The 25258-nt window shown below is 41.0% G+C and overlaps 1 protein-coding gene across 1 annotated transcript in view; it reads left to right on the forward strand.

The window, feature by feature from the left end:
* MCC (MCC regulator of WNT signaling pathway) overlaps positions 1–25258 on the forward strand; it is a 500790-nt gene that overhangs the window by 88657 nt on the left and 386875 nt on the right. The window contains exon 2 of the mRNA XM_043470593.1: positions 23362–23609. Within this exon, the coding sequence (XP_043326528.1) occupies positions 23362–23609 (248 nt within the window). The remainder of the gene's footprint in view (positions 1–23361; positions 23610–25258) is intronic.

Raw genomic sequence — 25258 nt, forward strand, 5'->3', positions numbered from 1 at the left:
CAGCCCGCCAGGCTCCTCTGTCCATGGGGTTCTCCAGGCAAGAACACTGGAGTGGGTTACCATGCCCTCCTCCACGGGATCTTCCCAACCCAGGGATCGAACCCAGGTCTTCCGCATTGCAGGCAGATTCTTTACCATCTGAGCCACCAGGGAGGCCATAATACTGTGGTTAGTTGAAACTTTTTCAAGAATTTAGCTTTAAATTTATTTTGATTTAAATACATTTATAAATCAAAAGGCTTGCTTTATAAATGCATTTTAATATTGCATTTTTAAAAATTAAATATATTTAGAATAGCAAGGAGCGATAAGAAAGCCTTCCTCAGCGATCAATGCAAAGAAATAGAGGAAAGCAATAGAATGGGAAAGTCTAGAGATCTCTTGAAGAAAATTAGAGATACCAAGGGAACATTTCATGCAACGATGGGCACAATAAAGGACAGAAATGGTATGGACCTAACAGAAGCAGAAAATATTAAGAAGAGGTGGCAAGAATACACAGAAGAACTATGCAAAAAAGATCTTCATAATCCAGATAATCATGATGGTGTGATCACTCACCTAGAGCCAGACATCCTGGAACGTGAAGTCAAGAGGGCCTTAGGAAGCATTACTATGAACGGAAGCTAGTGGAGGTGATAGAATTCCAGTTGAGTTATTTCAAATCCTGAAAGATGATGCTGTGAAAGTGCTGTACTCAATATGCCAGCAAATTTGGAAAACTCAGCAGTGGCCACTGGATTGGAAAAGGTCAGTTTTCATTCCAGTCCCAAAGAAAGGCAATGCCAAAGAATGCTCAAACTACCGTACAATTGTACTCATTTCACATGCTAGTAAAGTAACGCTCAAAATTCTCCAAGCTAGGCTTCAACAGTACATAAACCGTGAACTTCCAGATGTTCAAGCTGGATTTAGAAAAGGCAGAAGAACCAGAGATCAAACTGCCAACATCCAATAGATCATCAAAAAAGCAAGAGAGTTCCAGAAAAATATCTACTTCTGCTTTAATGACTATGCCAAAGCCTTTGACTGTGTGGACCACCACAAATTGTGGGAAATTCTGAAAGAGACGGAATACCAGACCACCTGACCTACCTCTTGAGAAATCTGTGTGCAGGTCAGGAGGCAACAGTTAGAACTGGACATGGAACAATAGACTGGTTCCAAATACAGAAAGGAGTACGTCAAGGCTGTATATTGTCACCCTGCTTATTTAACTTATATGCCGAGTACATCATGAGAAACACTGGACTGGAGGAAGCACAAGCTGGAATCAAGATTGCCAGGAGAAATATCAACAACCTCAGATATGCAGATAATACCACCCTTATGGCAGAAAGCAAAGAAGAACTATAGAGCCTCTTGATGAAAGTGAAAGAGGAGAGTGAAAAAGTTGGCTTAAAACTCAACATTCAGAAAACTAAGATCATGACATCACTTCATGGGAAAGAGATGAGGAAACAGTGGAAACAGTGAAAGACTTTATTTTTTGGAGTTCCAAAATCACTGCAGATGGTGACTGCAGCCATGAAATTAAAAGATGCTTGCTCCTTGGAAGAGAAGTTATGACCAACCTAGACAGCATATTAAAAAGCAGAGACATTACTTTGCCAACAAAGGTCCGTCTAGTCAAGGCTATAGTTTTTCCAGTAGTCATGTGTGGATGTGAGAGTTGGACTATTAAGAAAGCTGAGCACTGAAGAATTGATGCTTTTGACCTGTGGTGTTGGAGAAAACTCTTGAGGGTCCCTTGGACTGCAAGGAGATCGAACCAGTCCATCCTAAAGGAAATCAATCCTGAATATTCATTGGAAGGACTGATGCTGAATCTGAAACTCCGATACTTTGGCCACCTGATGCGAAGAACTGACTCTTCTGAAAAGACCCTGATGCTGGGAAGGATTGAAGGTGGAGGAGAAGGGGACGACAAAGGATGAGATGGCTGGATGGCATCACCGACTCAATGGACATAAGTTTGAGTAAGCTCCAGGAGTTGGTGATGGACAGGGAGGCCTGGCATGCTGCAGTCCATGGGGTCGCAAAGATTCTGACCAACTGAGCAACTGAACTGAACTGATAAACTATAAAGCTGTGATGCCATTTCTGTAGGTGATTTCTCAGTACAGTGTTCACCGAGACTGCACATAGACTTAAGTGTTATCACAGTGGGTACTTGGGTTCCTTAGAATGGTAAGTCCAGGTAAGCAAAGATGGTGAGCTGTCAAGGATAGCGGCCTTGCTGCTGTTTGGCAGCACTCGTCCCATGTTGGTCTCTCATTTATGGAGTCAGGGATTGCTTTAGTCACTCCGTGGTATCCAGGACAGACTGCTCCAAGAGTGGCCCACAGAGTGGTGCTTTTCTTACCTGACTGCAACACTGTGAGCGTAGGAATTGGAAATATGTGTTCAGAAACTTTTATAACGACATGACAGATTTTTTTTTTGAAAACTCATTTTCTTTTATTCTACAAAATATTAACCTATCACAGTTTAGATTTTCTAAAATAATCTAGAGAATTCTTCAAATGTTGGTGACTCTCTAGCTTGTAAGGTAGATGCAGTGCTCTGAGCATCACAGCCCTGGCGTGTTTTCGTAGTGGGACAGCTGTGACATCCCCATGTGAGACATGAATCGGAAGGAGGCACAGTGACAACACTTCTTGCCTCAGTCTGCTGCACATACTGGAATTAAATCTTTCCCTTCTCATTTCTGTGATCAGACTATAAGGCCTTGTCGGCTTTTCACATTATGGTATTTTAGTTAGAATCTGAGTGAGTGGAGTAAGAAAGTTACTCGTGGAAAGAATCTTGCAATTTTTTTGTTATCCTTCAAAGAAAAATGTAAATAACATTTCCTCCCATATTATTTTTCATTTACTACCATTTTCTAAAACTAAAGTACTTTGGAAGATACTTAGTGTGTTAGTATCTCAGTTGTGTCTGACTCTTTGCAACCCCATGGACTGTAGCTCATCAGGCTCCTCTGTCCACGAAATTCTCCAAGCAGGAACACTGGAGTGAGTTGCCATTCCCTTCTCCAGTATTCTTCCCAACCCAGGGATCGAACCAGGGTCTCCTGCATTGCAGGCAGATTCTTTACCATCTGAGCCACCAGGGGAAACCTCTGAGGATATTTAGGAGAATTTTAACACAATGGCTTTGCACTGAGGAAGAAAAATCTCTGCATGCTGAATGTTTTTAAGTGCTGCTGGGGAGTATATCCTAATGGCTCAGCAGTAAACAATCTGCCTACAATGCAGGAGACTCAGGTTCAATCCTTGGGTCAGGAAGATCCCCTGAAGGAGGAAATGGCAATCCACTGCAGTGTTCTTGCCTGTAAAATTCCATGGACAGAGAGCCTGGCAGGCTACAGCTTGTGGTGTCTCAGAAAGTCAGACAAGTCTGAGTGACTGAGTGCACACACACAAGAGTATATACATAATAAAATCAGGGAAAATTTGCAAGCCCTGTAATGTCAGCCTTAGAAAGAGGTTTGGGTTTCTATCTGGGTCAAAATAAGACTCAAGGAGCCAGAAGAAACACTGAAAACATCTATTCTGAGTATGGATGTGACAAGCCTTCCCTGGTTGTGAGCAGAGTTAGGAGGTCAGATGTACAGGTCCCCATGACATGTGAAACAGGAAGAACTGAGGGGTGTTAGATGACAGAAAGAAAGTGTGATCTAAAATGATCTGAAAGGATAACTGTTCTCAGGATGTTGTTAATATACACTTAGAAATATAAAAGTGGCACACTTCCCAAATTCTTTTATGGCCCCCAAACATATCTATCAGCCTTCTCTGTGTATCTTCTCTGTCTATATCTTTCAGACATGACTACCTTATATAGTTTTTGGATCTAGGTTCGATGGCTTGGCCTTATTGGGGTTTTCTGGGAACATCTACATATTAAGAATCAAGGGGACTTCACTGGCAGTCCAGTGACTAAGAATCTGCCTTCCAATGCAGGGGATGTTGGTTCGATCCCTGGTTAGGGAATTATGATCCCACATGCCATGGGGCAAACTGAGGCACTGTGCTGCAACTACTAAATGTGTTCACCACAACTAGTGAGAAGCCCGCATGCCCCAACTGAGACATGGCACAACCAAAAATAATAAATTAATTAATTTTTTAAAAAATAATCACTTAACCAGTTGTCATACTATTACTGTTAGTATATTCAATTAGTAAGGATTTTTTCAATTAGTAAGGACTTCCCTGTAGCTCAAACAGTAAAGAATCTGCCTGCAGTGCAGGAGACCCGGGTTCAATCCCTGGGTCAGGAAGTTCCTCTGGAAAAGGGGATGGCAATCCACTCCAGTATTCTTGCCTAGAGAATCCCGTGGACAGAGAAGCCTGGCGGGCTACAGTTCATGGGGTTGCAAAGAGTTGGACACGACTGAGTGACTAACCCTCAGGATTTTTTGAGTGCTATGTCTGTCACTGAGATTACAGAAGAGGTTCTTTCTGTTCACTCATGCATCCACCAACTTGAAGTACCTGTGATGGACCAAGTATGGTGCCAGGAACTTCAGACAAAATCCCTTTTACACAAAACTGATAGACCCTGTAAAATGGTGGTAATGTCTCTTAAAGTTATTATGAGGCTTAAGTGAAATCCTGTTTCTAAAGCACCTGGCAAATCCCTAACCATCAGTGCCTGGAATGAGTATCTTCCCCCAGAAATGTCAGAACTTCTTTTAAGAAGCTTTTACAAATCGCTGTGAAGATAGGCTGAATCTTGCTTAATAATGTTAATTTACTGATTAAAAAGATAATCCAAGGACCAAACAAATTAAAATATTTTCTCCCACTGGACTATCGATAGAAAAAGCCAAAGTGAGAGATTGCCAAAAGAATGAAGAGTAAAAGTATTGTGAGTCACATGTAAAAGAATTATAGAATAAAAGAGCTTTTAAAAATATGTAAAAGTAAAAAAAAAAAAATATGTAAAAGTAGTATTTTACTTGCTTGCAGATGCTTTCTCCTTGAGTACTGGCTTTTAGTCATCTTGATGTTTCACCTGGAGAAGGGGAAACCGTCATGTCATTGACTGATCTTGGCTATTCATTATTTCAGTGAACTCTCAGAAAGTTCAGGCTAGACATCAGAAAGAATTAATGTTACAGTAACTCAAACCCAAAAAGACAAAGCTAGTGCTTCCTCTAGGGAATATATGCATCCCTTCACCTGCTCCCTAAAGTCTTATGATAAATCTTTCAACTGAAGTGTTTTCATCAGTGGGTAGAGTATTGGACATGAATTTGAATCTGGTCAGATTTCCTTAATCAAAAAGTGGGATTTATATGCGTGTTCTGTGAATAAGAGTGAGCCCCAAACTTGAAAATTAGCTGCAAAGAAAGCTAACAAGATTTATAACATAATGGATTTTCTATATTCAGACTTTTTTATATCCAGTTTTGTCATTTCCTTCCTTACCTAGAAATAATAACTGACATTTGTAACAATTTCCTGGTTTGACTAATACTATTGCTTGAAGCTTTCCGAGGATAGTATGCTGTATTTTATTTTCCCAGTGCTCTCCAAGAGGACTTTTTGTGATGATGGAAATGTCCTGTGTCTGTTTTGTGCAGTGTGGTATCCACTCGCCACATGTGGCTGTTGAGGTAGTAGTACAACTGAGAATTTTAATCTTATGTAATTTGAATTAATTACTATGCAAATGTAAATATCTACCTGTGTGTATTGACTACCATTTTGAACAATGCAACTCAAGTCTATAAATATTAATTCACAAGAGTTAAAATAAAGAACAGCATGTATATTATCTGTGGTGAAACAGATCACCAGCCCAGGTGGGATGCATGAAAGTGCTCGGGCCTGGTGCACTGGGAAGACCTAGAGGAATCGGGTGGAGAGGGAGGTGGGAGGGGGGATCGGGATGGGGAATACGTGTAACTCTATGGCTGATTCATATCAATGTATGACAAAACCCACTGCAATGATGTGAAGTAATTAGCCTCCAACTAATAAAAATTTAAAAAAATAAAAAATAAATAAAAAAAAGAAGAGTTAAAATAAGTTTCCTCGTAGACAATTTTGAGAAAGTTGATAATGTGCTTTTCAAAGTGCTTATATCTCAAATATTCCTTTAGGTGTGAACTTTCCTTTTTTTCGTTTTGTTTTGTTTTGAGGTGTGAACTTTCAAAAACAAAATCTTTGTAATAGAAATTGGATGACAAAGTGTTTCTTCTCTCAGTCTTTACTTTTGTTTTGTTTTTCCTGTTTTTCTGTATTTTTTTCAAGTTGGTAACCTCAACCAAAAGCATTTTTTAGATATAAAAATTAGGCTAACAGGTTTATCATTTCTAGGAGTATGTTTATGAGAAAGAGAGAGAAAAAACAGAGAAATAAAATCAATGCATAGGCTCAAGTTTGAGCCAGTCTCAGATTTTTTCCTTGGGCTGACGTACTGAGTGCTTCAAGACCATAGTGGAAAGTCCAAGATGATTTCTGTTAATTCCTGAGGATGCATGTCATGGTATTTTGTTTAGGTAAAGTCTCCAATTACTTTTTTTTTCCTTCTTGACTTTTCATGTTCTCATCCCATGAATTTACAGATGACAGGTAACCTTTTTAAAAGTAAAGATTGAATTTTTAAAAGGACTAGGCTGTGTCTACCCATAGTAATATCTCTTTGCCTTCCCTTTCTAAAATCCAAAAAAATAAAATTAAATTGATTGTAGAATGTGATCTTTTTCCCCCTAAAGAATGTTGTCTGTTGATTAACTGAAGAGTATATTTGCCAACTTCCCTTCTTTCTGTATAAAATTTCAGTTAACTGGAATATTCCAAATCAAGGGCTTCTGGTTGATTGAAAGCAAATGAAAAACTTATACATTCATCAGTCATTTATTTATCACCTGTTTTGTGCCAGGTACTGTTCTTGGTGTTAGGAATACAAGAGTGAACAAAATAAAATTCTTCATCCTCCTGGAGTTTAAATACTAGAGGAATCATTTTGTTTTCACTTCTGTAGATAATTTTTCTAAAGCATCTCTTTCTTCTTGCAAATATGCAGCTTATCAAAATCTAGTGTGTTTCTTTGGTTGGTTGGTTTTATTTAAGATGTTTCAATTGCCTCAAAGTTCTCATCCTTTCAGACTGTTGGTATAGAAAAAGTGAAAGTGGCTCAGTGTGTCTGATTCTTTATGACCTATAGTCCATGGAATTCTCCAGGCCAGAACACTGGAGTGGGTAGCCTTTCCCTTCTCCAGGGGATCTTCCCAACCCAAGGATCGAACCCAGGCCTCCTGCATTGCAGGCAGATTCTTTACCAGCTGAGCCACAAGGGAAGCCCAAGAATACTGGGGTGGGTAGCCTATCCCTTTTCCAGCGGATCTTCCCAACACAGGAAGACAAACCAGGGTCTCCTACATTGCAGGTAGATTCTTTACCAACTGAGCTATCAGGGAAGCCCCTGTTGATATAGAAGTTCTACTCTAAATCACTTAGGAAGCCTTTTAACAAATACTGATGCTGCCCTCTCCTCCCCATCCTGATTTAGTTTGTCATTTGTGGAGCAAGAGCATCAGTATGTTTTAATCACCACCAGACAATCATCATATGTTACCGGAGTTGAGTACCACTAGCCTAGAAAGATTAGATTACTGGCTTGAAGGGTACAGATTCTCTCGTTTATCAGTCCGTTCAGTTGCTCAGTCATGTCCAACTCTTTGAGACCCCATGGACTGCAGCATGCCAGGCTTCCCTGTCCATCACCAGCTCCCAGAGTGTGCTCAAACTCATGCCCATCTAGTCGGTGATGCCATCGAACCATCTCATCCTCTGTCATCCCCTTCTCCTCCTGCCTTCAATTCTTCCCAGCATCAGGGTCTTTTCAGAAGAGTCAGTTCTTCGCATCAGGTGGCCAGCATATTGGAGTTTCAGCCTCAGCGTCTGTCCTTCCAATGAGTATTCAGGACTGATTTCCTTTAGGATGGACTGGTTGGATCTCCTTGCAGTCCAGGGGACTCTCAAGAGTCTTCTCCAACACCACAGTTCAAAAGCATCAATTCTTTGGCACTCAGCTTTCTTTATAGTCCAACTCTCACATCCATACATGACTATTGGAGGAAACCATAGCTTTGACTAGACGGACCTTTGTTGGCAAAGTAATGTCTCTGCTTTTTAATATGCTGTCTAGGTTGGTCATAGCTTTTCTTCCAAGGAGCAAACGTCTTTTAACTTCATGGCTACAGTCACCATCTGCAGTGATTTTGGAGCCCAAAAAAATAAAGTCTCTGACTATTTCCATTGTTTCCCCATCTATTTGTCATGAAGTGATGGGACCTGATACCATGATCTTATTTTTCTGAATGTTGAGCTTTAAGCTAACTTTTTCACTCTCCTCTTTTACTTTCATCAAGAGGCTCTTGTATATACCAGGAGATATTTTAAAGTCTAATGATATCAACTTGTTCTGTTTTCATTTGTGATTGTAAATTGGGAAATGCAAAAGGCAGAGAGGAAATGAGATTGAAGGTTCTCATTAACATCTCTCCCCTCCTCTTTTATCTCAAATCTAACCTTTACCCACTTAATCATTTATTTAACAGCTGTTGTATGTCAGGTGTTAGGGATTCAAAGATGAACAAAGAATGAACCCTGTCCTCTAAGAATTTACAGTCTTGCAACCTTCTTTTAAATAAAAGGTCATATAATGAAGATTTTGGGGTTTATGGGCCATGTAGTATCTGTCACAAGTATTCAATTCAGCTGTTGTAGTAAAAAGGTAGCTATAGACAATACACAGGCATGTGGCTATGCCTGGTTCCTATAAACTTGATTTACCAAAGGAGGCAAGGATCTGCATTTGGCTGTAGGTTTTAGTTACGCGTGTGAGATGAGTGCAATTGTGCGGTAGTTTGAGCATTCTTTGGGATTGCCTTTCTTAGGGATTGGAATGAAAGCTGACCTTTTCCAGTCCTGTGGCCACTGCTGAGTTTTCCAAATTTGCTGGCATATTGAGGGATTGCCTTTCTTAGGGATTGGAATGAAAGCTGACCTTTTCCAGTCCTGTGGCCACTGCTGAGTTTTCCAAATTTGCTGGCATATTGAGTACAGCACTTTCACAGCATCATCTTTCAGGATTTGAAATAGCTCAACTGGAATTCCATAACATCCACTAGCTTTGTTTGTAGTGATGCTTTCTAAGGCCCACTTGACTTCACATTCCAGGATGTCTGGCTCTAGGTGAGTGACCACACCATTGTGATTATCTGGGTCATGAAGATCTTTTTTGTACAGTTCTTCTGTGTATTCTTGCCACCTCTTCTTAATATCTTCTGCTTCGGTTAGGTCCATACCATTTCCATCCTTTACTGAGCCCATTTTTGAATGAAATGTTCCCTTGTTATCTCTAATTTTCTTGAAGAGATCTCTAGTCTTTCCCATTCTGTTGTTTTCCTCTATTTCTTTGCATTGATCACTGAGGAAGGCTTTCTTATCTCTCCTGGCTGTTCTTTGGAACTCTGCATTCAAATGGGAATATCTTTATTATTTTAGAAAAGGCAGAGGAACCAGAGATCAAATTGAAAATATCCACTGGATCATTGAAAAAGCAAGAGAGTTCCAGAAAAACATCTATTTCTGCTTTAATGACTACGCCAAAGCCTTCGACTGTGTGGAATACAATAAACTGTGGAAAATTCTGAAGGAGATGGGAATACCAGACCAGCACTGACTGCCTCTTGTGAAACCTGTATGCAGGTCAGGAGGCTGGACATGGAACTGGATATCAGTTCCAAATAGGAAAATATTAAAAGTAAGGCTGGCTATATATTGTCACCCTGCTTATTTAACTTAATGCAGAGTACTCATGAGAAACACTGGGCTGGAAGAAGCACAAGCTAGAATCAAGATTGCCGGGAGAAATATCAATAAAGCTCAGATATGCAGATGCACCACCCTTATGGCAGAAAGTGAAGAGGAACTACAAAGCTCTTGATGAAAGTGAAAGAGGAGAGTGAAAAAGTTGGCTTAAAGCTCAACATTCAGAAAACTAAGATCATGGCATCTGGTCCCATCACCTCATGGGAAATAGATGGGGAGACAGTGGAAACAGTGTCAGACTTTATTTTTTTGGGCTCCAAAATCACTGCAGATGGTGATTGCAGCCATGAAATTAAAAGACGCTTACTCCTTGGAAGGAAAGTTATGACCAACCTAGATAGCATATTAAAAAGCAGAGACATTACTTTGCCAACAAAGGTCCATCTAGTCAAGGCTATGGTTTTTCCAGTGGTCATGTATGGATGTGAGAGTTGGACTGTGAAGAAAGCTGAGCGCCGAAAAATTGATGCTTTTGAACTGTGGTGTTGGAGAAGACTCTTGAGAGTCCCTTGGACTGCAAGGAGATCCAACCAGTCCATCCTAAAGGAGAATCAGTCCTGGGTGTTCATTGGAAGGACTGATGCTGAAGCTGAAACTCCAATACTTTGGCCACCTCATGCAAAGAGTTGACTCACTGGAAAAGACCCTGATGCTGGGAGGGATTGGGGGCAGGAGGAGAAGGGGATGACAGAGGATGAGATGACTGGATGGCATCACCGACTCGATGGGCATGAGTTTGAGTAAACTCTGGGAGTTTGTGATGGACAGGGAGGCCTGGCATGCTGCGATTCATGGGGTCACAAAGAGCTGGACACGACTGAGCGACTGAACTGAACTGAACTTGGCTACACACCTCTGGTCTAGTTGTTGTTCAGTCTGTCAGTCGTGTCTGACTCTTTGCAACCCCATGGCCTGCAGCACACCAGGCTTCCCTGTCCTTCGCTGTCTCCCAGAGTTTGCTCAAACCCTTGTCCATTGAATCAATGATGCCATCCAACCATCTCATCCTCTGCCACCCCCTTCTCCTCCTGCCCTCAATCTTTCCCAGCATCAGGGTCTTTTCTAGTGAATTGGCTCTTCGCATCAAGTGGCCAAAGGTACTGGAGCTTCAACTTCATCATCAGTCCTTCCATTGAGTATTCAGGGTTGATTTCCTTTAGGATTGACTGGTTTGATCTCCTTGCTGTCCAAAGGACTCTCAGGAGTCTTCTCCAGAAGAGTCTTCTACTGATCTAGTAGAAGAGAGACAAAATAAATCAGTAATTACTGCACAGTGGGGTAAGTGATCATATCAAGCATGTGTGCCTTTGTGAGATAGAGAAGGGGCATCAAATTAAACTGGGGGTTACCTGAGATATTTAAGGAAGATTTCTGAAGGAGATGCTATTCAAATGAATTACGAAGCATGGGCTGGCATTTGGAGAAGCATAAAGGGAGGATTGTCCAGGCAGAGGGACATGTAGAGGCATGTAAAACAATGCTTTTTATGGAACCCCAAAGAAATTCAGTGGGCTAGAATGCAAGAAGCCAAATTTAACAGGAGAGTGAAGCTAGAGAGATAGAGCCTTGACTTTGAAATGAGAAACATGCATATGAAGCTGACAGTTTTGAGGAAACAAATAAAGGATTTTAAGCAAGGAAAATTGATGTGTGGACTACCAGTTGTAAAGAGGGTGACCATTGTAGTCATTCAAATGAAAGATGGTGATGGTGATTGGTATGAACAGGATGGGATGGAATGAGAACTGTTTGGAACAACAGAATCAGTTTTGGTGACTGGTGGGGGATAAACAAGAAGGAAATAACTTAGAACATTTCTAGACTTCTGCTGTGGGTAACCAGTGGTGTAATTTATGTAGGTAGGAAGAATCAACTTGTAAAGGGATACAAGATGATGAATTCAGTTTTGAACTTTGAGTACAAGATAAACATATGACACAGAAATACAGCTGTACAGTTGAAATGAATTGCTACTTAACTGGAAAGAGAGACTTGGAAGTCATTGGTCCTAGTGATAGATAAGGCCATAAATTTAGGTTAGATCAGCTATAGAGAGTCTATAAAGTGGAAAAAAAAAAACAGAGGAAAAGGACAAGGCCTGGGTAACATGGCTATTTAAGGTCAAGAACTTTGAAGGTGCAGTCATGTGGAGGTGAGGAAACTAGAAGACAGGGCTGTTACACAGGCTAATGAAAGGTGTTTCAAGAAAAGGTAGCTGTCAGTGTTGAACTCTGAGGAGCAGGAAAGAAATGTATCTCTGGGATTGGGTAGTATGTATGCTTTTGCAGAAAAGAAAGTGAAACCATAGCGATAGAGAATTGGATTCTGTTCTCTAGGAAAGTAGCTGAAGTATGGGCAGTAGCCCCCACTGCTGCTAGGGCTAAAAATTGGTAGATGTTTTTCAAAGGATATTTGAAAAACTATGTTGACAGATGAGTAATTCCACTTTTAGAAAATTTTGCCAGGATAATAATCAGATGTTCTGTAGCCTATAAGGATGAAGAGTGTCATTTTGGATCATCTAATTTGATTAACTCCAAGAGGCGTGTCCTACAAGTGCTTACTGATTCAAGTGACACTGTTCATTTTAACCTTTTATCCAACTATGGCCTCAGACCAAATTTGTTTTAAGTTCGCTTTTCATGTGTTAGATTTTTTTCTATTAAGACAGATTTTAAATACTGAAAATTACAAAGTGTACAATAAGCATACATCCATTACCCAGATTGGAAAGATGTAAACATTATGTCATATTTGCCTATGATTTTTAATATGATATTATAAATGCATGTTAAAACCCCTTTGTACCTTTCCCAATCCTCTCCTCCTTTCTCCCTCACCACTTTATGGTTGATATTTTTGCTTCCTGACTTTTTTTATTATTATTTGCCTATGTGTAAGTTCATATATAATTTATAGTATTTTTGGGATATTTTTAAACTTTAGTTAAGTACTGTATGTCATTCATGTTATTCATCAACTTGAGATTTTTTTACTCACTGCTGTTTGTGAGATTTGTTAATTATGATATATTATAAATGTATTTTCTGAAAACTCTGTTTTATAATATATCATTAGCTGATGATTCCCCAATTTACTTATCCACTAGCTCAGGCCCTGGCACACAGTACTTTATTAGGTTGGTGCAAAAGTAATTGTGGTTTTGCATTGTTGAACTTTTTCCCTTTGATATTGGAATACATTCTTAAATAAATGAGGTTAGATGTCATTTAATGGGCATTTCTCTCTCTCCTTTTTTTTTTTGCTAATGGCTTATTACTTGCTGGATATTTTATATATATTTTAGACCATGGAGTTGATGTTAGACAAAAAGCAAATTCAAATGATTATCTTATTCAAGTTGAAAATGGGTTGTAAAGCAGCAGAGACAGCTCACAACATCAATAATGCATTGGCCCAGGAACTGCTAACACTGCAGTGATGGTTCGGGGAGTTTTGCGAAGGAGACAAGAGGTTTGAAGACAAGGAGCACAGTGGCCAGCCATCGGAAGTTGACAATGGCCAACTCAGAGCTGTCATTGAAGCTGGTCCTCGTACACAAGAAGTTGCTGAAGAACTCAGTGTTGACCATTCTACCATCACTGGGCGTTTGAAGCGAATCGGGAAGGTGAAAAAGCTTGCTAAGTACATGCTTCATTTGTGTGTGCATGCTGAGTTGCTTCAGTCATATCCGACTCTTTGCGACCCCATGGACTGTAGCCCTCCAGGCTCCTCTGTCCATGGGATTCTCCAGGCAAGAATACTGGAGTGGGTTGCCCGGCTCTCCTCCAGGGGTGCGTCATGAGCTGACCACAAATCAAAAAAATAAATAAATAAATAAATTGTCATTTTGAAGTGTTATCTTCTCTTATTCTAGCAACAGCGATCCATTTCTTGATCGAACTGTGACATGTGACAAGTGAATTTTATATGATAACCAACAATGACTAGCTCAGTGGTTGTACTGAGAAGAAGCACCAAAGCACTTCTCAAAGCCAAACCTACACCAGAAAAGGTCATGGTCACTGTTTGGTGGTCTGCCACCCATCTGATCCACTACAGCTTTCTGAATCCTGGTAAAACCATTACATCTGAGAAATATGCTCAGCAGACTGATGAGATGAACTGAAAACTGCAGTGCCTGCAGCCCATATTGGTCAACAGAACGGGCCTAAGTCTTCTCCACTCCAGTGCCCGACCAGACATCACACAACCAATGCTTCAAAAGTTGGACGAATTGAGCTGTGAAGTTTTGCCTCGTCTGCCATATTCACCTGACCTCTTGCCAACCAACTCGTCACTTCTTCAAGCATCTCAACTTTTTGCACAGAAAACACTTCCACAACCAACAGGAGACAGAAAATGCTTTTCCAAGAGTTTGTCAAATCCCGAAACATGTATTTTTATGCGACAGAAATAAACCAATTTATTTCTCATTGGCAAAAATATGTTGATTGTAACGTTTCCTATTTTGATTAATAAAAATGTGTTTGAGCCTAGTTGTAATGATTTAAAATTCATGGCCCAAAACTGCAATTACTTTTGTACCAACCTAATACTAAGCCTTTTCCAAATCTTTGCTGTTACAGATAATGTTCATGTCCCCTTCTGTCCTTGCATAAGTCTCTAAAATATATAACTAAAAGTTAGATTTCTGGTTGAAAGGTGGACATTTTTTTAGCTGTTGCCAAAATTCTTTCTAAAGAAGGGGTACCAATTTTTCTTCCCCACCAAAACTGCGTGAAAATTTCTGCTTCTTTGTCAACATTTGGTATTGTCAGAGTAACATTTTTTCCAATCCTGTACATGTTAAGGCCTTCCTTTCTGCCTCAGTTCAGTTCAGTCGCTCAGTCGTGTCCAACTCTTTGCAACCCCATGGACCACAGCACGCCAGGCCTCCCTGTCCATCAGCAACTCCTGGAGTTTATCCAAACTCATGTCCATTGAGTCGGTGATGCCCTCCAACCATCTCATCCTCTGTCATCCCCTTCTCCTCCTGCCTTCAATCTTTCCCAGCATCAGGGTCTTTTCCAGTGAGTCAGTTCTTCACATCAGGTGGCCAAAGTATTGGAGTTTCAACTTCAACATCAGTCCTTCCAGTGAACACTCAGGACTGCTCAGTGACGAAGAATCTGCCTGTCAATACAGGAGACACAAGAGACATGTGTTAAAATAGTATCCCATTGTTTGTTTAATTTGCGTTTTCCTTATGTTTGTTGAAGTTGAGAATATTTCCATATCTTTATTAATCAGTTTTTGTTAATTTTCTGTTCTCATCATTTGCCCATTTTTCAACTGGGTTATCATCTTTTTCTTATTATATTGTACGAATTTGTTGTATATTTAAATTCTAAACTTTTGTCTGTTATAGCTCAAATTAAATGTATGACATTTGAATTTTTTAATTTGAAAACATTACTTTTATCAGAATAATTCACGCGTATGGTAAAAAAAAAAAAAAGTCAAAAAATAAAGTGGTACAGAAGAACATATGACAAAACACATCTCTTGCCCCAAGCCCACTCCCCTGGGGCAGTTTTTACCATTTGTGCTTTTAGTTCTCTTGATGATTTTTTTCCCATAGTGTGCTTATACCACTGTGTAAGTCTCCTGATTCATCACTTTTGAACAAAATCTGTTTGATCCCTGCTGTGAACGGTAAGGTAGCCCCACTGTTTGCAGCCCCAGTTCTCATTCTCATCATGCAGCATACTGGCTGTCATCTCCCATCTCTTTACTCTCTTTCTGAAATTTGTTGAAATCCCTTAGATTGATCATCTGCTCTGCTTTTATCTTAACGATGGGTTTGTTTGCATATTTAGTTGTTTGTTTTGCTCTTCGCTTTAAATAAATAAACTCAGAAACGACAATGAAGGGCACGACAGTGAAGGGCACGTGCCTTTGCTCCCTCCAACAGCTACACTCAGAGATTACCAGCTATAGCCCAGAAGCCTGTTCTTTAATGAACTATTTATGATTTTTCACACTCTTGAGTATTTATGGAGCTGGAATTAGAGTCTCCTAAATTACAGTTTTGTGTGGCTCAAATTGAATGGTTAGGGGCAAAATGAACTTTGACTTTTTTTGAGTTCTTCCATAAGCAGCTATTTATGGCATACCTACTAGTTCCAAAGGTGACTGTTGAGAACTGTGAACAGAATAGAATCATCTTACCTCTTCCTCAAAGTACCAATTACTTTTGCATAGCCCTCATTCCAGCTGGGTTTGTGGTTTAGCATCATTGTGGGAAAAGTGGAGTTGCTCAGTTGTGTCTGATTCTTTGTGACCCAATGGACTGTAGCCTACCAGGTTCCCCCATCCATGGGATTTTCCAGGCAAGAATACTGGAGTGGGTTGCCATTTCCTTCTCCAGGAGATCTTCCCAACCCAGGGACTAAACCCGGGTCTCCCATGTTGTAGGCAGATGCTTTACCATCTGAGCCACCAGGGAAGTCATTGTGGGGAAGAATAGTGTTTTTCTCTGCATCTGAGCTTGAAAGACCTAAGCCCATCTTTCCCACTGTTTATCCATGATGTTAAGCTGTGAATTTCACTGAATGATGAATAGCTTCATTGAATTTTCACTTCTTACTCTATTTCTTTAAATGTTAAAGAAAAAATAATCAAGAGACAGAAAAACTTTTATATACAGGAAGTAATAGCTATGCTTTGTAAAACCACGTGATTTTGAACTAGAAGCATAGATCTTCATTTCTGCCTGGTGATCATTGTTCACTGCAGAGCTAAATATTACCTGACTTGACCAGTTCCTCTGCTAAACCGGAGTCTATTCCTTTTTTGCCTCACTTCCAAATTTAGGTTATCTTATCCTCTGAAGATAAGATATGCATATATGAATAAGTATGAAATACCTTTTAAAGCAGTTGTAGCAATGATGAAAGGAAAATTTTATTTGGAGGAAATTTATTTATTTAGAGAAAACTTAGAGGAAAAAATGTTTACCAGAATTTTGTGAAATTAAATGTTCACTGTAGTTATTACTGGGTCAAAGGATAACATGTAATTTCTGTTTTCTTCTTTTTGCTCTTCTACATGTTCTACAATGAGTGAGTGCATTTTCTGAAATAATATACAAAAGTTTGTTGGTTTTTATTTTAAAGGCAGATGCTTTATATGATGACGTTATTACTACTGAAATAGTTCTCCATTGGACTGTGTTAGTTTTGGACAGCCGCTGCTTAGTATGTCTTCCTCTGAGAAATGTTCCAGGCCTGGGGCAGAAAAACTGTCATACTGCTGTCACTAAGGCTACAAAGTTTTTGTTGGTTTTCATCCTGCCCATTGGTCATTCATATTCACCGAGCATCCCATGTGTCACTGTCTTCTGTGAGAAGATACAAATGTATTGTGGGAAGATACCAGGTGAAGTGAAGAGCCCCCTCCAAAAGAATGATCATGTTTAACTTCTGAGAGTTCACAGATCCATCTATCAAAACACATAAGTTGAAACTCCGCTGTATACAGGGCGACGAGCTAGGTGCATGGATCTTAAGGGAGATTGATGCATGACCACTGGCTTCCAGGAGCCTGTCAGTTTGGGGAAATAAGACTTAAGTGTGTGAAGATAATGTTTTAAAAAGAGTAAGGGAAATCAAAGTATAGTACAATAACCTAAAAGTTGTCCCATGGCCATATATAGTCACTGGATAAATGACACAGGTACTAAACGCTAGCAGAAGGAAGAGACCACTTGTGTTGTTGAGTGGGCGACAAGGACAGCATGAAGTTGAAAGGATTTGGACCTTGAAGTGGAAACTATAAGGCATCATAAGGCCTGTGTTCATGAATCCCAGAATGTTAGTTATTTCTGCCACGCTCCACTAGTAAAAGAAAGTCACAAGGCCAGCCCAAATTCAAGGTCAGGGAAATAGCTACTACTGGTTGATAGGAGGAATGACAAAGGCTTTAGCGCAAAGGGGCATGATAACAGGGCCGTGTCATTCATTTCCAGCTGCTTGAGAGAGCCTCTGCACAATGGCTGAGAGTAAGTTGATAGTAGGTTCTCTGAGCTCTTTCTTATTTGTAAAGGAGAGCATTTGGAGTTTTTTTTTTCCTGGCCGCATCATGTGGTCTGCAGGACCTTAGTTCCCTCGTGAAAGTGCCAAGTCCTAACCACTGAGTGACCAGGGAACACTCTTTACTGTTTTTTTTCCTCTTGTAACTGTTTTCTCATGTTGATAACAAAGTATAACATTATGCTCATCAATATTTAACATAGACAGGTAGTGCATACATGGATGTAATGTAGTCTTTCTGGTTTAAGACAAAAGTACTGTTAATTAACAGCTGTTGATTATTGAGCTGCTTGTATCATTGCTGTCCTTGTTTGTGTTTAAAGACTAAAGTTTAAGTATCACTGACATCCAGGGAAATGTTTGATAGAATGAAAAGGGCAAGAGCTTTGATTTGATTTGGGTTCCTGGCTCTGCCACACATTAGCTCCAGGATTCTCCACCTTCATATCACCTGTAAAATGGAAGCAATAGCATTTCCCCCTATAGATTTGTTAGCTGTCATTGCTAGTTCTATATTTCTGTACTGAGAAACTTTGCTGTCATTCAGTTTTTAGGAACTAGCACTACTGTTTAAAGATTACATTTCAACTGAGTTTAGTTGAATGCACTGTATTTTGCTTTTAATCTTTTATGTCAGTCTCTCAATCAGTTCAGTTCCGTCGCTCAGTCATGTCCGACTCTTTGCAACCCCACAAACCGCAGCATGCCAGGCCTCCCTGTCCATCACCAACTCCCAGAGTTTACTCAAACTCATGCCCATTGAGTCAGTGATGCCATCCAGCCATCTCATCCTCTGTCATCCCCTTCTCTTCCTGCCCCCAATCCCTCCCAGCATCAGGGTCTTTTCCAGTGAGTCAACTCTTTGCATGAGGTGGTAAAAGTATTGGAGTTTCAGCTTCAGCATCAGTCCTTCCAATGAACACCCAGGACTTATCTCCTTCAGGATGGACTGGTTGGATCTCCTTGCAGTCCAAGGGACTCTCAAAGAGTCTTCTCCAACACCACAGTTCAAAAGCATTAATTTTTCGGCACTCAGCTTTCTTCACAGTCCAACTCTCACATCCATACATGACCACTGGAAAAACCATAGCCTTGACCAGACGGACCTTTGTTGGCAAAGTAATGTCTCTGCTTTTTAATATGGTATCTAGGTTGGTCATAACTTTCCTTCCAAGGAGTAAGCGTCTTTTAATTTCATGGCTGCAGTCACCATCTGCAGTGATTTTGGAGCCAAAAAAATAAAGTCTGTCACTGTTTCCACTGTCTCCCCATCTATTTCTCATGAGGTGATGGGACCAGATGCCATGATCTTAGTTTTCTGAATGTTGAGCTTTAAGCCAACTTTTTCACTCTCCTCTTTCACTTTCATCAAGAGGCTTTTTAGTTCCTCTTCACTTTCTGCCATAAGGGTGGTGTCATCTGCATATCTGAGCTTATTGATATTTCTCCCGGCAATCTTGATTCTAGCTTGTGCTTCTTCCAGCCCAGTGTTTCTCATGATGTACTCTGCATATAAGTTAAATAAGCAGGGTGACAGTATACAGCCTTGACGTATTCCTTTTCATATTTGGAATCAGTCTGTTGTTCCATGTCCAGTTCTAACTGTACCCTTTTTAAATTAAAATGCAGTATTACACATTCTTCTCTGAGTTGACATTCTAGAGCACAGATCCCTTTTGGAGCTACTTTTGGTGGAATGGGGCTTCTCAAGCTTGGCCAGACTTGGGTTTCTCACCAGGGTGCCCAAGTGTAAGTGGGCCGCAGGCAGGGAGGAAGCGAGCCTCTGCAGACAGATCACACCACTGAGTGAGGGAGTCGCTTCCGTTCAGTAAGTATTGTTTTTCCCCTGGACAGTTTGTGCTTAATTACTAGAGACTTAATTGTGAAACTGGGGCATTGATAAAGATTTATGATCAATAATTATAAAATAATCATAGTGGTGGCTAGTATTTATTGAGTATTTATTGTGCCAGGAGTTAACTGGTTTACATGCATTATCTCGTTTATCCTCAAAACAATCGTAAGAGCTAGATGCTATTATTATCCTCATTTTTAAAACCTAAAAAGTGACGTAGCAATTTATGAACGTCGTGTAGTATGTTCTGTGTGTGCTCAGTTGCTCAGTCGTGCCCAACTCTTTGTGACCCCATGGACTTAGCCCACCAGGCTCCTCTGTCCATGGAATTCTCTAGGCAAGAATACTGGAGTGGGTTGCCATTTCCTACTCCAGAGGATCTTCCCAACCCATGAATTGAACCTGGGTCTCCTGCATTGCAGGCAGATTCTTTACCATCTGAGCTACCAGAAAAAGCTACATAGTTCTGGAAAGTTACAAATACAGATAGGAGAAAATGAAAACACCGTATTCCTACTGTTCAGAAAACAGTGTTAACATCTTTTTATTTTAACCTCTGAAGTTTAGAAAACTTCTTTATCTCCTACCAAGCCTAATCTTTAAGATTTTCCCCTAAAAGCATAATAAAGAAATTCTTATTTTAGAATGTAGAACCTGAACATTGACCCTTTCTTTTTGTTTGCATTCCTGCTTTACCAATCACAATTATTCCTGTCTTGGATGAATCCAGCCGAGTATCAGACATGTTGTATTCAGGGCAGGGCAAAAAATAGTAAACATATGAATATATTAAAAACTTATTCCAGTGTATTCAGTTAGCTATTGCTGGGGAACAGTCACAAAATCTCACTGGCATAAACAATAAAATTTATTCTTGATCACATATCTTTGGATCAGCTGAAAGTGATTCTGATGCTATGGGTCTGCAGATCAGCTGAGGTGGCTTGCTTATTTTGGGGCCCAGGCTAGAGGGTTAATGCCTGCTATGGTTTGTTCTTGTCTTAATGATGGCAGAAGCAAAAGGGGACAAGCCCAACTGGTGATTAACTGGATAAACACATGCATCTCAGAGGCTCGGTTGGATGTCAAGTCTGAAATTAAAAGGATGGGGAGGAACACACCAACCATGAGTGTCCCTAACCTCAAGACCAAGGAAAGGGTATGGATGTGTAATAGTTATACCAGAAAATGAAAATTTAGGACTAATAATTTAATCTGCTGTCCTTCCTTCCAAATGTGTATGTGAGTGTGTGTGTGTGTGTGTATACTCAGACATACAAACAAAATAAAACTTGTAGTTGTGTGTCAAAATTCCTTATGAAACATGAAAATGGGATGGTATATAGGAGCAATGTGATCAGCTAAAGAAGCTGATTAATAGTCCTGGTATAAACTGAGAAGGTCTTGGAGAGTGTTATATGTGTCAAAAAGCATAGTAGAGAGTACAGATAAAAGCATTTCAGGGACAGAACAAATTTGATGATAAGTTAGACACACAGAACCAGTACGAGGAGCTGCTGCTGCTGCTAAGTCGCGTCAGTCGTGTCCAATTCTGTGCAGCCCCATAGACGGCAGCCCACCAGGCTCCCCCGTCCCTGGGATTCTCCAGGCAGGAACACTGGAGTGGGTTGCCATTTCCTTCTCCAATGCATGAAAGTGAAAAGTGAAAGTGAAGTCACTCAGTCATGTCTGACTCAGCAACCCCATGGACTGCAGCCCACCAGGCTCCTCCATCCATGGGATTTTCCAGGCAAGAGTACTGGAGTGGGTTGCCATTGCCTTCTCCGAGTACAAGGAGAATTAGGGTTAAAATGGAGGAATCGAGACGATATTAAAAATGTCTGCAGTTCTGTACACCTAGGAACTTGGGGAATCATACTAGCATTGACCAGAAGGAACCTGTGAAGAGGGGAGTTCGTCTTTTCATGGTTAAGTTTTGTGCTCATTCACTTCAGTCGTGTCCGACTCTGGGCGATGCCCCAGGCTGTAGCCTGCCAGGCTCCTCTCTCCGTGGGATTCTTCAGGATTCTTCAAGAATACTGAAGTGGGTTGCCATTTCCTTCTTCAGGGGATCTTTCCGACCCAAGGATGGAAGCTGCATCTCTTTCATCTCCTACGTTGACAAATATCAAATTGGTCATGGTCTCCAGGTCTCCAGATGACTGAATTTGGTGGTATATTGAAACAGGAGCACTAATTAGCTTTGCTTGTGACCATAGCTTAGTTCCTAATATCTCTTCCAGCTCTTAAATTCATAATCCTTTGACTTTTATTGAATCTTAGGTAGGGTTGGAGCACTCTGAACAAAGTTATTTTCCCAAAAAGTTTAGAAGGAAAGAAAAGAGCAAGACTTTTATGTCCAGAGTCAAATGATTTCCTCCAGATAAATGTTATTGGCCAACATAGTGCTATTCTTGTTCCTTTTTTATTCTTTTCCTTTCTTTTCTTTTTCTTCAACTTGAAAACCTATCTGCTGGAGGTACTTCCCTTGTCCAGACACAGATTCCACCAGCTCCTCTTGTCTTCGATCCCCCCATTTTTGTTGTTCAGTTGTTCAGTCGTATCTGACTCTTTGCAACCCCATGGACTGCAGAGCACCAGGCTTCCCTCTCCTTCACCACCCACTTTACCCATTTATATTACATCCTAGACTTGGAAGACATTTGGGGGTTTGCTCCCTGCTTTAAGGCTTAAGGTTTGCTAATTGCTGAAGGGAAGGTAGAAAATACCCAAGGAAAATCAGAAAAAAACAAAGATGGGGAGCACTGAGTCATTGGAGGCCCTTGGACTGCAAGGAGATCCAACCCGTCCATCCTAAAGGAAGTCAGTCCTGACTGTTCATTGGAAGGATTGATGCTGAAGCCGAAACTCCAATACTTTGGCCACCTGATGCAAAGCACTGACTCACTGGAAAAGACCCTGATGCTGGAAAAGATTGAAGGCAGGAAGAGAAGGGGACGACAGAGGATGAGATGGTTGGATGGCATCACCGACTCAATGGACATGAGTTTGAGTAAACTCCGGGAGTTGGTGATGGACAGGGAGGCCTGGCATGCTGCAGTCCATGGGGTCGCAAAGAGTCAGACATGACCAAGGGACTGAACTGAACTGAGGCATGAAAGTCAAGATTAAATAACATTTTAAAGTACTAAAATTAGCTGATTGGTCCAGAAAACTGAAAATCAAGCTCATTAAACTCTTTGGTGTTCCTTTTACAAGTTGTCTAGATTTTCAACTCTGACAAGAGTGGCAACAGTATCTTTCCTGTGTTCTGAAACTTTATATTATGGTGAGATTAGTGCTACCTAAGGTGCTTCCTCAATTTCAAAAGGAAGATAAGGAGGAAAGGATATGGACACTGGGAAGAAAGAAGAGAACAGAGATTTAAAGTTACCTCTCTCTTCCAAATAATAATAGAGTTCTAGTCTAGAATAACCCAAGTGAAACAGATCTTTTTGCATACTTTGCCAGAAACAATGAGAAAGGTGGACATAGGTTTCCTATGTGTGGATATGTTCAAGAAATACTCTGTTTTTGTGTGTGTGTCATTAACTATTTTTTCTAGCTCAAGTGTCTCTCCTAACAAGCTGTTCTGTTCAACCCCTTTCTGTAGAAATGACTTGTTGATGGTCTGTCGCCAATTGAATATGGAAGAGTCTGTGGCAGAGATCATGAACCAACTGGGTGCTGATGAAAATGGGAAGATTTGCTTTCAGGATTTTACACGGTGCCGTATGCAGCTCATCAGAGAAATCAGAAAAGAGGAAATAGGCCTTTCTGAGAAGTCAGACAACTCCTGGAAAAAGAAGAAACTGAGGGACAGAATTGCCTCCTGGCCCACGAGCAGTGACAACAGTCTGGGTAGGTACAGCCCAGTGACAGTTTGATAGTACACCTTCAGCCCTGTGTTGTGGCCTTCAGGAGACAGGGCTGCCCAGCCTGTTGATGGCTTGTCCCCAGGCCATCTCCTTGGCCACATTTGCCCCGGGTGAGAACTTGCTAATCCTCCAGTTCTGAAACCATTTATCTCAGCTTGGGACTTGAACCCATGTGCTGGAACTCGAATCCAGCCAGAATCCTGTTTGGGACTCGAACCCACGTGGCTGGGATTTGAACCCAGACAAAACCCACAGTACCTGGTTTCAGGACCTAATGAAGCTCAGGCTCTTGATGTCTCATCTCAGAAAGAATTCAGTGAGAGACAAAGTGATAAGTAAGAAATGGATTTATTCAGATTCAGAGAGAAGCCCACTCCACAGACAGAGTGTGGGCCATCGCAGACGGTGAGTGCAGAGGCCTCGAAGTGTGGCATGGTTAGTTTCTGTAGGCTGGGTAATTTCGTATGCTAATGAGTGGGAGGGTTATTCTGTCTGTTTTGGAGAAGGGGTGGAGATTTCCAGGAATTGGGCCACCGCCCACTGCTTGGTCTTTTGACAGTGCCTTAGAACTGCCACGGCACCTCTGGGTGTTTCATTTCACTCGCTGATTGAGGATCAGGGTCTAGTCTTGTCTGCCGTCTTGGTCCCATTTGATGTCCTTGGGCTGCGTCCTTCTTTCAAAAGTTGTGCCCTGCGCCTTGCCCTCCTGTTACAGTTCTGTCCTCTAGTTGTTGTTGTTGTTGCTTAGTTGCCAAGTCGTGTTGACTCTTGCCTGCCAGGCTATTCTGTCCATGGGATTTCCCAGGCAGGCATACTGGAGTGGGTTGCCATTTCCTCCCCCAAGGGATCTTCCTGGTCCAGGGATAGAACCTGAGTCTCCTGCATTCGCTGGTGGGTTCTTAACCACCGAGCCACTGGGGAAGCCCAGTTACGTCCTGTGGCTTCCCAGGTCCTGATTTACTGCTTGCTTCATTTTGGTTCTTCCATTTCCCACGTGTGATAATACACTCACATAACTATTGGGGAGGAAGGGCAAACTGGATGGGAAATTGCATCAGCAGGCATTGGAAAGCTTGTCAAGTCTGCACAGTGAGGTTTTTAACTATTTCTTTTTTGATTTGTGTTTAAAAATATTTCTACAAGCTTAGTTTTCCTGTTCATAAGTATTATTTTTTTCTACTAATGTAAGTGTCAACTACAAATTGGCACTTACCAAGAGCATTGTCAGTGACTGAACAACAAAGGCATTTGCCATCTGCCTCTGCGGAGATTGAACTCCATGCTGCTCTAGCCGTTGACCTTCAACAATCCCTGAGGGAGGTCAGGGTGGAGTGAGGCACTCTGTGCTCCAGGGAATCTGGTGGGACAGGTCTTTAGATAGTTGGATGTTTTTAGGAACAGATTTTATGACTCAATCCTTGCATCTCCTCATATCTCGAGAAGCACTAAATCCCTTCATGGTGACATCAGATCCTCATGACTAAAAAGAAACCTTTTGTAAAATGAGTGCTTCATGGTATTGAACTCCCCCTTCACCAAAACCTTATATATTGACTTTCTGCCACTGCTGCTTTGGAGCAGTCTCTCAGACCTATCTGAGATGCTGCCTCCCGGGCTGCAGTCCTCATTGTG

This window comes from Cervus canadensis, chromosome 6, assembly GCF_019320065.1.
Source record: "Cervus canadensis isolate Bull #8, Minnesota chromosome 6, ASM1932006v1, whole genome shotgun sequence".
NCBI lineage: Eukaryota > Metazoa > Chordata > Mammalia > Artiodactyla > Cervidae > Cervus > Cervus canadensis.